This window comes from Bicyclus anynana, chromosome 25 (genome assembly GCF_947172395.1).
Source record: "Bicyclus anynana chromosome 25, ilBicAnyn1.1, whole genome shotgun sequence".
Lineage (NCBI taxonomy): Eukaryota > Metazoa > Arthropoda > Insecta > Lepidoptera > Nymphalidae > Bicyclus > Bicyclus anynana.
In genome coordinates, this window is record NC_069107.1 from 8,255,305 (window position 1) to 8,268,162 (window position 12,858).

A 12,858-nucleotide genomic window follows, 5' to 3' on the forward strand; every position below is an offset into this window, starting at 1 on the left:
TTGAAAGTTTGTATATAAAGTCCTTCATTTTTAGAGTTACAGTTTTAAAAATTTGTTCATAAATCATATAAATAATACGAAATATAATGTGATTCAAAAGTTTTTAAAATTCAACCCTTAAAGTGGTGAAATAGTGCTTGAAAGTTTACATTGAATTCCACGCGAAGTCGCGGGCTAGTCATGAAATAAAGCATTTACTGATTACAGCCAATAATGATAAATTGCAACTATTGTGTTGGGGCTTTGGACTAATCTATTTAGTCTATTTTAATCACGGACAGACAGACAAAAAATCGAAATAAAATATTTTTGGCTTCAGTATCGATTATATGTATATATCCCTCCAACAAAACCCATTGCCAGAGTACCCCAGTCCCAGAGTACCCTAGGGGTACTAATTGGGAGGGGGGGAATTCCACTACAATTTTCTACCCCATTCTACCCGATTCCCCGAAGGTCCTATTAAATAAATTAATCGTCTTCGTCTTCGTCCGCGTGAAATTTAGTTTTAACAAATCCCGCGGGAACCGTGGATTTTTTCGTTATGAAAAGTAGCCTATGTGTTGTTAATCCATCTTTAAATCTATCAGCCAAATCAGTCCAGTAGTTGCGACGTTAAAGAGTAACAAACATCCGTTTATTAGTGAGATTAAATTAATAATTAACAAACCTACAAAGAATAAATCAGGAAAATTAACACCGCTAACGTGTGAAGGGGACTATCCTGTAACGCTTTACAAAGGGGGTGTCACTTCAATTGCAAGTAAAAAAAAAAAACATGTATCTATGGTGTTCATATGGTATGGCGGCGACCCTACGCATCTTCATGTCTCACAAGCGCCCGCATATAGTTAAATGGGAGAAGTGCTTAACTCTCGAGAGCAAGATACGAGTGCGTATAGACACGGGAGTTATTTTGTTTACCCTAACGCAGTCTCAGTACTGTCTATTCTTTATTGTCTTTGGTAGCAATATTTTGACGGCCTCCGTGGCGCAGTGGCATGCGGAGTGGATTTACAAGACGGAGGTTCGAGTCCCGGCTGGGTCGATTTAGGTTTACTTATTTAATTCGTTCAGGTCTTGATGACCGTGGCTAGTTACAACCCTAGGTGCCAATTTAGTTTTCCGGTACGATGTCGTGTAGAAACCGAAAGGGGTGTGGATTTTTATCCTTCTCCTAACAAGCCCGCTTCCATCTTAGATTGCATCATCACTTAGCATCAGGTGAGATTGCAGTCAAGGGCTCGGGCACGGGCAGGGCACGGCATCGTACCGGAACGCTAAATCGCTTGGCGGTACGTCTTTGCCGTAACTAGCCACGGCCGAAGCCTCCCACCAGCCAGACCTGGACTAATTAAGAAAATCTTAATCTGCCCAGCCGGGGATCGAACCCAGTACCTCCGTCTTGTAAATCCACCGCGCATACTACGTCGGCGATCTAACACTGAAAGATTTTTTCAAATCGCACCAGTAGTTCCTGAGATTACCGCGTTCAATCAAACAAATAAACTCTTCAGCTTTATAATATTAGCGTATATAAATATAGCGGATGTACGTTCATTCGTGGAAACACGTCGATATCTTTATCCTTAATAGGTATTTCCGATATTGTTATCTTTCTACCTTCGGAAGAATGTTTGCCTTCGGATGTAATGCTGGCTCCACATTAGTGCCGTGAATTCACGCGCGAATTCTCGCCATGAATTCACGGCACGAGTTCCACATTCACGGGATGCTCACAATCGCTTGAAAATGGACGTAGAATCTGCTGCAGCAAAAAAGGTACTTTTCACATCTAAAATAGCATGCTAAAAACGTGCTATTAAGCATGCTCCATACGAGCATGCTTATCATCAGTTTACATTACAATACAAAAATTAAAAACTTTTATCATGACTTACATCCCTTTTATTTACCACTTAGGAAGTTAGGAGTAGAATTTACAAAATTCTACGCTTTTCCCATAAAGAAAAAAAAAACAATAATTTCAAAAAAAAAAAACACGTAAAACAATTTGTCTTATTAACGTCCCGAACAGGGAATAAAGAAGGTGGTCGGAATAAAGTGTATAAATTATGCACGACATTAAACCCACCCACGCGTTCGCGTCATTTAATTGCTGTACCCTAAATGTGATTAGACGCAACCGTATACAGCTCGTGCAGATTAACTTGACACCTGGCTCTAATGACGTTTGTATTGTGTTTGGTAGTCAGGTGTCGAGTTAACGCGCACGAGTTATACCTACTGTCTACGGGTGATAATTCGACGCTGGGTCGATGTTTTTGAGATTGTATCCTTAAAAAAATATAAAAGACCAGTCTAAGGGCTCCCGCACACGGGCCGCCGGCCACTAAACGCCGCTACCGGCATATTTCCTGTAGTTTTCATATGTATATTTTACATAGACTCACCGCAGACGGTTGACACCGGTGGCTGCCACACGCTACAGTCGTCGCTGATCGCTTCTTGTGGCCCGCACCGGCCACTAAACGCCGACACAAAACGTCGCCACACACCACGCTCACTGCATGGGTTAAAAAAGTAGCAGCCACCAATGATATTAAATACTGTTAGATGTGTTACTAGCGACGCTCAAAACAGAAAATTTATACTCAACACAATGTTAGTCGTGGTCAACAACGAACGTTATTTACACAAATAATACCTAAATATCGTCTACAATGTGGAGTTGTATGTTCAGGAAGTGTAACAACTATATATCTATACTAATATTATAAAGCTAAAAAGTTTGTTTGATTAAACGCGCTAATCTCAGGAACTACTTAACCGATTTGAAAAAGTCTTTCAGTGTTAGATAGCCCATTTATCGAGGAAGGCTATATATATTTTATCACCGTATTCCTACGGGAACGGGAACCACGCGGGTAAAACCGCGCGGCGTCAGTTTGTTAGTTATTCATTTTATTATGGAATTAAAGACAAAATTGTGCATGTGTCCGCTCAGTGTTATAGCTTATTATTCGATCACTTTTTGCGGTGATTTTGTAGGGACGTAAACGATCTATAGTATAAAATTATCATTGGCAGCCACAAGTGTCGACCACCGGCCACAAGTGGCACGCTTCAGATACTTTTGTGGCCTCTTCTTGCTTCTTGTGGCGGCGTTTGTGGCTGTCGCGTGTGGCCCGTGTGCGGCGACACTTGGGATAGCTAGAGCATCATCATCATTAACAACCCATTTTCGTCTCACTGTTGAGCATGAGTCTCCTCTCAGAATAATAAATAGCCACTTGTGGCCGGTGGACGACACTTGCGGTCGGTGGCTGCCACTTTTTTAACCCATACCTACATACAATATCATAATCGCGCGAGTGGCGTGTGGCGGCTTTTTGTGTCGGCGTTTAGTGGCCCGTGTGGGAAGAAAGAAAGAAAAATATTTATTGGTCAGTAAAATTAAAACTAAGCTTTTATATTTTACAAAGAACAAGAAAAGTGAAAGTAAAAGCGCACTGGCCAAATAAAGGTCTCCCACTCAGCTTAAAGCTGCAGCTAGCTGCAGCGCTGGTTTTCAGTGGAAGCCTTTAAAAGGGTGACATCACGGGCGCAAACAAGAGTTATCAAAAATAATAAAATAAGTAAAAGCAAAAAAAAAAATACATAAAACAATATAAGTACAAAAATATAAAATACTAGCGGACGCCCGCGACTTCGTCCGCGTAAATTTCTATGTCAACTTTTCTACTACCCCTACCCTACCCTACCCCTACCCTACCACTACCCCAACCCTACCCTACCCAACCCCTACATCTACCCTACCCCCACCCTACCCCTACCCTACCCCAAACCTACCCCTACCCTACCCCTACCTTACCTACACCCTACCCCCATCCTACCCCTACCCTCCCCGTACCCTATCCCTTTCTTACCCCTATCCCACCCGTACCCCTATCTCACGCCTATCCTACCCTAACCCTACCGCTTCCCTATCCTACCCGTACCTCTACCCTACCTCTACCCCTACCCTACCACTACCCTAAACCCGGCCCTAAACCTACCCTACCCCTACACTTCCCCTACGCTTCCCTACCCGTACCCTACCCTACCCTGTAACTTTTCTATCTTACTCCTACCCTTAGCAAAATCGGTCCAGTTCTTCGAGAGTGGTGGTATGACCAAGAGACATAGAGACTTCTATGCTAATAATATAAAGGGTAAAGTTCGTGTGGTTGTAGGAGGTAATCTCTGGATCTACTGGACCGATTTGGAAAATTGTTTTACCAATAGAAAGCTACGTTATTTGCGAGTGTCATAGGCTATGTTTGATCCCCATATTCACACGGGAACGGGAACTACGTAAATGAAAGCGCCGGGCGTCATATAGCGGAATTTCTGCGTCTTTTAGAAATTTTGTAATATGTCCGAAACTATTTAAGTAATTAACATACTGTAAAGGGCAAATCTTATCTCCATAATATCCTTGTAATTATTAAATAATTTATTTTAATAAGGATTAAAGTTTAGTTGTATAAATAATGACGTAAACCTAAGTATATAAAATTAATAATTTTTAAAACACAAAAGGTACTATATCTGCTAATATATAGAAGATAGATATATGGCGTCGCGGACTTTTTTGTAGAACTTTTAAAGATACATAAAGCCTCCATACATTAATTTCAATTTTTCACAATGGTTAAGGCAGCGCATGCGAATAAGTCTGTTTAAAAGGTTTTTAATCTGACCTGTATGACATAAACTGGCATAACTCGGCTAATATATATGATACCAATATAAAATATAGCCTATAGCACTCCCCGATAATGTAGCATTCTACTGGTGAAAGAATTTTTGAAATCGGACCAGTAGTTCCGAAGATTACCCCATTTAAAAAATGTGACAAACTTACAAACTTACAAACTTTACCTCTTTATAATATTAGTATAGATAGATATAGAAGTATAGATAACTAAATAAACAATGCCTAAAAATAATAAAATCACTACAAGTACTACATTACACTAAAAACTAAAAAAAAAAAGAATCGAGCAGCGACGATTGGGGCGCGTGGCGGCCATTGGCGGCAACTGTGTGCGACGAGTCTTTTTTTTTTATTCTTTACAAGTTAGCCCTTGACTACAAACTCACCTGATGGTAAGTGATGATGCAGTCTAAGATGGAAGCGGTCTAACTTGTTAGGAGAAGGATAAAAATCCACACCTCTTTCGGTTTCTATACGGCATCGTACCGGAACGCTAAGTCGCTTGGCGGTACGACTTTACCGGTAGGGTGGTAACTAGACACGGCCGAAGCCTTCCACCAGCCAGACCTGGACAAATTAAGAAAATCTCAATCTGCCCAGCCGGGGATCGAACCCAGGACCTCCGTCTTGTATATCCACCGCGCATACCACTGCGCCACAGAGGCCGTAGAACCGTAGTCCATATAAAATGTGTGAAACTACATGAAATATGCCGGTAGCGACGTTTTGTGGTTATGGCCGGTGGCCCGTGTGCGAGAGCCCTAAGACAATGGGTCAAGTAGGTATGTTGTGTAAAATGAATCAATCAATAACGGAAACGGGCTTGTTTCCTTCGTTTATGTAGGTACGCGTTGAATCTATTATTAGCCTCAGCTCGGGAATATCTAGACATTGGGCCTGATAGGTTCACACATCGTTCATTGGTGACTCAGTTCCTTGAATGAGATTTGTTTTAGAAGCGATGCGAGGGTAAGCCGCTTCGTAACGTTACGCGTTACGGCGTCACTATGTCTGGCTTGCCTTTTTAACACTTTTACTATGTACCTATGTAAGAAAATCTTGGAATTTTTATTTGACCCACTTCCCGGTCTTCGATTAGGATGACATTTTGCACACGCTCTGAGTTCTGATGACAATACATGACTGGCTAAGAAACGTCATTACAAATCCAATATGGCGGCCTTCTCAATATGGCGAACTGGCTGTTTGAAATCCACCCCCATGATATGGATATCAAATGAAAGGGTTTGCTGTCAGGAATACGAAAAAAATAGTCACGTGACTTAAATCCAATATTTGTAATTTTTAAAACGTGTTTTTAAAACGTGTAAAACGTCTATTTTTCAAACTATTTAAAGTTATTTATTGAAATTATAACTTTTTATGGGCGGATAAACCGCTTTGTAACGTAACGCGTTACGGTTTCACTCTGTCTGGCTTCCCTTTCTCACGCATGCGGCAGTTAAGTTATCACTTCTGTCGAGCGTCTCGAGACGCACACATTTTTTTATTGAAGTGATAACTTATTATGGGAGGATAAACCGCTTCGTAACGTAACGCGTTACGGCGTCACTCTGTCTGCCTTGTCTTTCTCTCACGCATGCGGCAGCAGGTTTATGTTATCACTTCTGAATATCGTCCCGAGACGTATTTTTCATCAACCCATATTCGGCTCACTGCTGAGCTCGAGTCTCCTCTCAGAATGAGAGGGGTTAGGCCAATAGTCCACCACGCTGGCCCAATGCGGATTGGCAGACTTCACACACGCAGAGAATTAAGAAAACTCTCTGGTATGCAGGTTTCCTCACGATGTTTTCCTTCACCGTTTGAGACACGTGATATATAATTTCTTAAAATGCATACAACTGAAAAGTTCGAGGTGCATGCCCCGGACCGGATTCGAACCCACACCCTTCGGAATGCAGAGGTCATATCCACTGGGCTATCACATGCTCATGGCCCGAGACGTATACATTTTTTTATTCTTTGACAATTTAACCCTTGACTTGAGGCTTACTTGGAAGAAGTTAACGTTCCTTTGCTTTGACGGTTACTATGCGGCGTCGTACTGGAACGCTGAATCGGAACTGAAACTAACGGATGCATAAAGGTCTCGCGTAGAAAGAGCGGGAATATATATACAAATAAGTGATTAGCCTATCGGCAGAGTACGTAAAGGCGTATAGAAACAAGACCGGCTAAACTTGACCTAGCCTAATATCGCCTAGGGCTAGACAATGCCAACCGGCTGTGGAGAGCTCTCCGAGGTCTTGTGTCAGCAATACGCTCGGATTAGCGATGCTACACTTTGAAAACTAGTTTTTTACCCGACTGCGTCAAAAGGAGGGGTCAAGTTTGTATGGATGTTTGTTACTCTATAACGTCGCTACTACTGAAGCGATTTAGCTACTAGAAATTTAGAATGGAAATAGATTTTACTCTGGATTAACGCATAGGCTACTTTTTATCCCGAAAAATCCATGGTTTCCCGAGATTTGCGAAAACTGATGATTTTGATGATATGAATGTTTGTTACTCTTTCACGCCTCAACTACTGAATTGAATTAGCTGAAATTTGGTATTAAGATATAGTATAGCCTGGATTAACACATAGGCTACTTTCCATCCCGGAAAAGTCCATGGTGCCCGAGGGATTTGTAAAAAACTAAATTTCACGCGGACGAAATCGCGGGCGTCCACTAGTTGTCTGTATAAAATGGATAAAACATAGCGTGAAATTGTAAGTCGATAACAATAAAAAAAACCTAGGCTGAGTTTGAAGCTCGTCTCGAACCAGGGCACGTTTGGAACCGTCGTGATTTTTAGAAGTTTGCGAATCAGTCGTAACTTTTATTTCTGCTAATGTAAATAAATAATTCACATACCTGCGGAAGAAGGAATTCGAAAGGCGAATGAACTCATAAGTAATTTATTTATTACAAGCGGACGCTCGCGATTTCGTCCGCGTGAACATCGTCACTCACAAATAACGTGGCTTTGTGAGAGACGATGTCTCTTAACCGAAAGGACTTTGTGACCTGCGACTCCGATCTGCACACATTCCAACTAACACGTTTGGTTTCCTGATGGGAAAAGTTCCGTCACCAAATTGCCCAGACTGTGACAGGCCAGAAAACATCTACCACGTGTTGTTGGAGTGTGTCAGAAACGAGGCAATGCGACGGGAAGTACTGCTAAGACTTCCTGCACTAAGAGAGGTGGGCGGCTGTAATAGTGCACTGGCAGATCCTCAGTCAGAGGAGGCCAGGGCACTGGTACAGCTTTATAAGAAAAGTTTTAAGCTAATTAATTAAATTTTAAGATTAGCGTTGTTACAAAGGCGGCCTTACGGAACGGCATAGTCCAAAATGGACTCAGCTCCTTAATAAATAAGATATATTGAAAAAAAGAAATGAAAAAAAAACATGGCTTTCTATTGGTGAGAGAATTTTCAAAATCGGTTCAGCAGATCCAGAAATTACCACCTGAATCCTAAACATCTGTTTAATTTTCAATGGGAACTCTACAATGTTTCGATGCGAATTTCGCATTTGATTAGATTGATTTTCTGTAAAAACTAGGCGACGTTTTCGCTTGGATGCATCGGCTTTTCGCGGATAATAGCAAAATAAATTGATTAGTCACTAACAAAACAAAAGTTATTAAAATTCCGTTACTTTGCGGAATTTCATTATAAATAGTTTAATAATTATTGTGATAAATAATATACCGCTTTTATTTCATGTAATTTAATTTAAATCCATTTAATTAAATAACGTCAAGTGATTTTGAAATGTTCTGAAAAGCCGAGAATAAACCCGTTTGAATACGGGAATAAAATATGCCTCATGTTACTTCCTAATAATGTAGTTATCTATTGGTGAAAGAATTTTTCAAATCGATCTAGTCATAGAACATAAAAACACCAAAGCTAACGTGGGTCCAGTAGTTGATCTTATACCTTACATACAGACATACAAATCTTCCATCTATATATTAGTGTTGATAAATTCTTACTCGTATCATACATGCAGATAAAAGCATTTCACCATTAAAGCTGAAATTTTGTTTAAACTTATTTATGCATTGGCAGCTCCGAAATTGCTTTAGAAGGGATTTTATTATGGAAGCGTGTACCGACCCCTTTCTCATCTGAATATTGAGGCAGATACACAGCATTGTTCATTTCAGTGAATTGGGTGATATTCGAACTGATAATATTGCTAAGTGTGGTACGGAATACCCACGGTATAAACCTGCAGGCTTATTCACTATCTTGGTCGTAGTTGACATAATATATGAAATTGAGATTTTATGGAACAAACTAGCGGACACCCGCGACTTCGTCCGCCCTTATACCTCTTTAATCCAGACCTTACAGTAGTATCGCTGTAAAAATGGAGTACGTAACTTCTGCCGTTTTCCCAACATTTCCCTTCACTGCTCTGCTCCTATTAATCGTAGCGTGATGAAAAGTTTACTATAACCTGCCCAGGAGTATGAAGAATAATTGTACCAAGTTTCTTTAAAATCCATCGAGTGGTTTTTGTTGTTAAAACGAACATACAGACAGGCGAAAATTGTACTGATTGCATTATTGGTATCGATCACTAATCACCCCCTGATAGTTATTTTGGGAATATATTTCATGTACAGAATTGACTTTTCTACAGATTTATTATAAGTATAGATGAGTGAATGACTATCAGAGTGAGGGAATAGAGAGTGCACCAGAACTTGCGCACACATTTGTGCTCTATAATATCTCCTGTGTACATGGTTTATCTCACTGTAAAACAGCCATGGCCGAAAAAAAAATAGATTTTGTCTCTTATAAATAAACCTGAATTTTTGTAGACAATGGCATTAAACTATTCAATAAAAAATTGTAGCACGGTTTACCCGTGTGGTAAAGAACATTACCAAACGACCTGGACTCGTAGAAATTAATAGGTTTGAGGTTTTATATTGAGTACATTATGAAATGAGAGTGGAAAAACCATATAAATGTATGGTTTCTTTAATTTTCTTTTGCACTAAAACAAAATTTCTTTATTTTCCAGTTCCGTCCGCCCCGCAAAACATCACAGCGAACCGTGTCACATCGACAGAAATACACCTATTGTGGGCCCCGCCGATCACTTACACCGTACACGTACGATCCAACCCAGACACAGACAAACAGACGCCCAAACCTGAGTCGGAACCCAACCTGACTGTCATAGCCAAAGAAGACGCACAAGGGGACGAACCTAAAGCATCAATATACCCAGTAGATGACCATTTAATATTAGACACAACCAATCAGGAAAGACCAAAAGACATAGACTATACACTGTATAGAAATGACGAGCGAAAATACAACAACCAGTTCTCCGAATCGGATATATTGTATAGAAGTAAAAGGGATCCAAGATCCCATAGACATAGGAAGAGAAGACAGGACAGTGTGAGCGAAAAACATTTAGAAATGGAGACGCATCAGGCGTTTGAATTGCCGATTGGAGTGGTAAAGAAATCTATGTCGATTCCTTTAAAAAAGGACATCACCCAGATAGCTTATGTGCTGTATTATGAAGAAGGAGTCATAAAGAGAAAAGGGGGAAGCGATTCCTTACTCATATCTGGGGTACAGACCTCGGATCAAGTTAAAGGGAACGTATTTAGAAGCGACTTGGGAATCCAGGATTATTTGAATGCGACGAAGAATCTGACACTCTTGAATACTTCGGGAGCTCAGAGTTCGAAGTTAGTGGGATTTAGATTGAGGAACTTAAGTAAGTACTATTGTGAAATCCTTTACTGATAGATATTAGTTAACACTATCCTTTAATAATAGATTGTACACCTAGTCCTGTGCGAGGTCGCCATTCCACCACCGTTTATTTGGCTCTTCGAACCCCCAACTAGATAGATTGATGACATCAAGCGGTTAACAGATAACCGCTGGCTGCTGGCGGCTCAGGACTGTGATGTTTGGAAGTCTTTACAAGAGACCTTTGTTTTCTACAGAGAGGTCCTGGGTTCAATTCTTGGTTTATCTTGCATAACATGTATAAGAAACTTCCAACCAAACTGCCTAATACATAATATCCAATACTTAAGAGATATCAGATATCTGGAGACGTGAAAGCCCATTGGATATGACCTCGTCCCTCGATTTGTATGGCGTAGGTTCGAATTCTGTCCGGGTCATGCACCTCCAACTTTTCAGTTGTGTGCATTTTAAGAAACTAAATATCAAGAGCCTCAAACGGTGAATGCAAAACATCGTGAAGAGACCTGCATACCCTTGAATTTTCTTAATTACGCGTGTGAAGTCTGCCAATCCGCATTTGGCCAGCGTGGAGGACTACGGCCTCGCCCCTCTCATTCTGAGAGGAGACTCGTGCTCAGCAGTTGGCCGAATATGTATTTAACTTTTTTTAATAAAAATATTCTTTTTCTTTTTCAAGAACCATTCACCCCATACAAGGTGTGGGTGCGGGCGTTCTACAACTTCCCCCTAGAGGGGGTGATGTCCTCTGACCTGTTGGAACGTCTCGGGCCCGAGTCAGAGGCTCTGTACGTTCTGACCGACGTCAGACCGCCGTCTGCGCCTGTCATACTCAACTTGACATGCGAACAGCCAAGTGGTAAGTTAATTATTAACCACCGACGCAAAAGAGGAGTGTTATAAGTTTGACGTGTCAGTCTGTCTGTGGTACCATAGCTCTCCAACGGATAAAGCGATTTCAATTTAGTTGAGTGACTTACGGGCGAGTGTTCTTAGACATGTTTGATGAAAATCGGTTGAGCCGTTTAAAAGTTATGGGGGTGACAGTGGGGAAGAACAACCGAATGTTTGCAAATATACTTAAATGAAAGCATACTGAAAGAGAGTATTGACAACTTGATTGAGGGTGTATCATGATATTGGAGTTTAGGTCTGAAAAAACTGCTCAAAAGTATGGTAAACTTAAGGTTTGCCTTTATTGTGAATAATATTAAATGCACATTTCGTAATATAAAATTATTTCTTATCAAAATAAATACTTTATGACATCTTGTCTGGTATCTGGTAAGTAAATATTTTTATCTTAGAATAATGCGTTTCATTCACTATTTTAAATCTATATATATAAAAGAAAGTCGTGTTAGTTACACTATTTATAACTCAAGAACAGCTGATAATTGGTTGAGAGGTAGCTCAGATCCAGGAGACACATAGGATACTTAGCGTAGGGGTAAAGTTCGCGGGCATTCGCTAGTAATTACTATATTTATTGCAATTCCTGAGGCAAAAGTTTTATTAGAACCTAAATAATACTTTTGCCTCAGGAATTGCATTAAATCGCATAAAAAGAAAAGGTCAATAGTTCACAACATTTAGCAAAAAATTTTATAGAGGATTTTTTTTAGTTAACTTTTGATTTGCAGCACTCTAGAAGACTACTACCTTTAGGCAGGGAGGACAACACTAACAAAAGCAGAGTGTTAGTTAGCGAGTAATACAAAAATTCCTTAACCCTTCTCCCGGGTTTCTGGGCTTTGTATAGAGGAATTCTCTCTGCCACACGATGGACCCCGACGATGAATCTATCGGTTTTTTCTGCCACACAATGGACCCAGCACTCGCACAATGAACCTATTTCGATAGAATCATTGTGCGAGTGCTGGGTCCATTGCTAAGATGTTCATCTCTTTACAGGCATACTGTACTTGCAATGGCGTCAACCGCGGGAGTATGACAACTCGCTCGACCAGTACGTGGTAACATTGCGGAAGATACCGGAGCAGCAGCCGAGGACAAGACTCACCCTGCCCACAAACAAGGATGACATCGAAACCACTATCAGTGTCGTAAGTTTATTCGATACTAGCGGACGCCCGCGTGGAATTTAGTTTTTCACAAATCCCTCGGGAACCATGGATTTTTCCGGGATAAAAAGTAGTCTATGTGTTAATCCAGGCTAGGAATTTCAGTTAATTCGGTTCAGTAGTTGAGGCGTGATAGAGTAACAAACATTCATATCATCAAAATCATCAGTTTTCGCAAATCTCGGGAAACCATGGATTTTTTCGGGATACAAATTAACATTATGTGTTAATCCAGAGTAAAATGTATTTCCGTTCCAAATTTCAGCTAAATCGCT

The 12,858-nt window shown here is 40.6% G+C and overlaps 1 protein-coding gene across 2 annotated transcripts in view; it reads left to right on the forward strand.

The window, feature by feature from the left end:
* Positions 1-12,858, forward strand: part of LOC112047381 (uncharacterized) — a 64,016-nt gene that overhangs the window by 8,951 nt on the left and 42,207 nt on the right. For both annotated transcript variants that reach the window (XM_024084493.2, XM_024084494.2), the window contains exons 2-4: positions 9,787-10,500; positions 11,179-11,358; positions 12,414-12,565. In XM_024084493.2, coding sequence (XP_023940261.1) covers positions 9,787-10,500; positions 11,179-11,358; positions 12,414-12,565 — 1,046 coding nt within the window. The remainder of the gene's footprint in view (positions 1-9,786; positions 10,501-11,178; positions 11,359-12,413; positions 12,566-12,858) is intronic.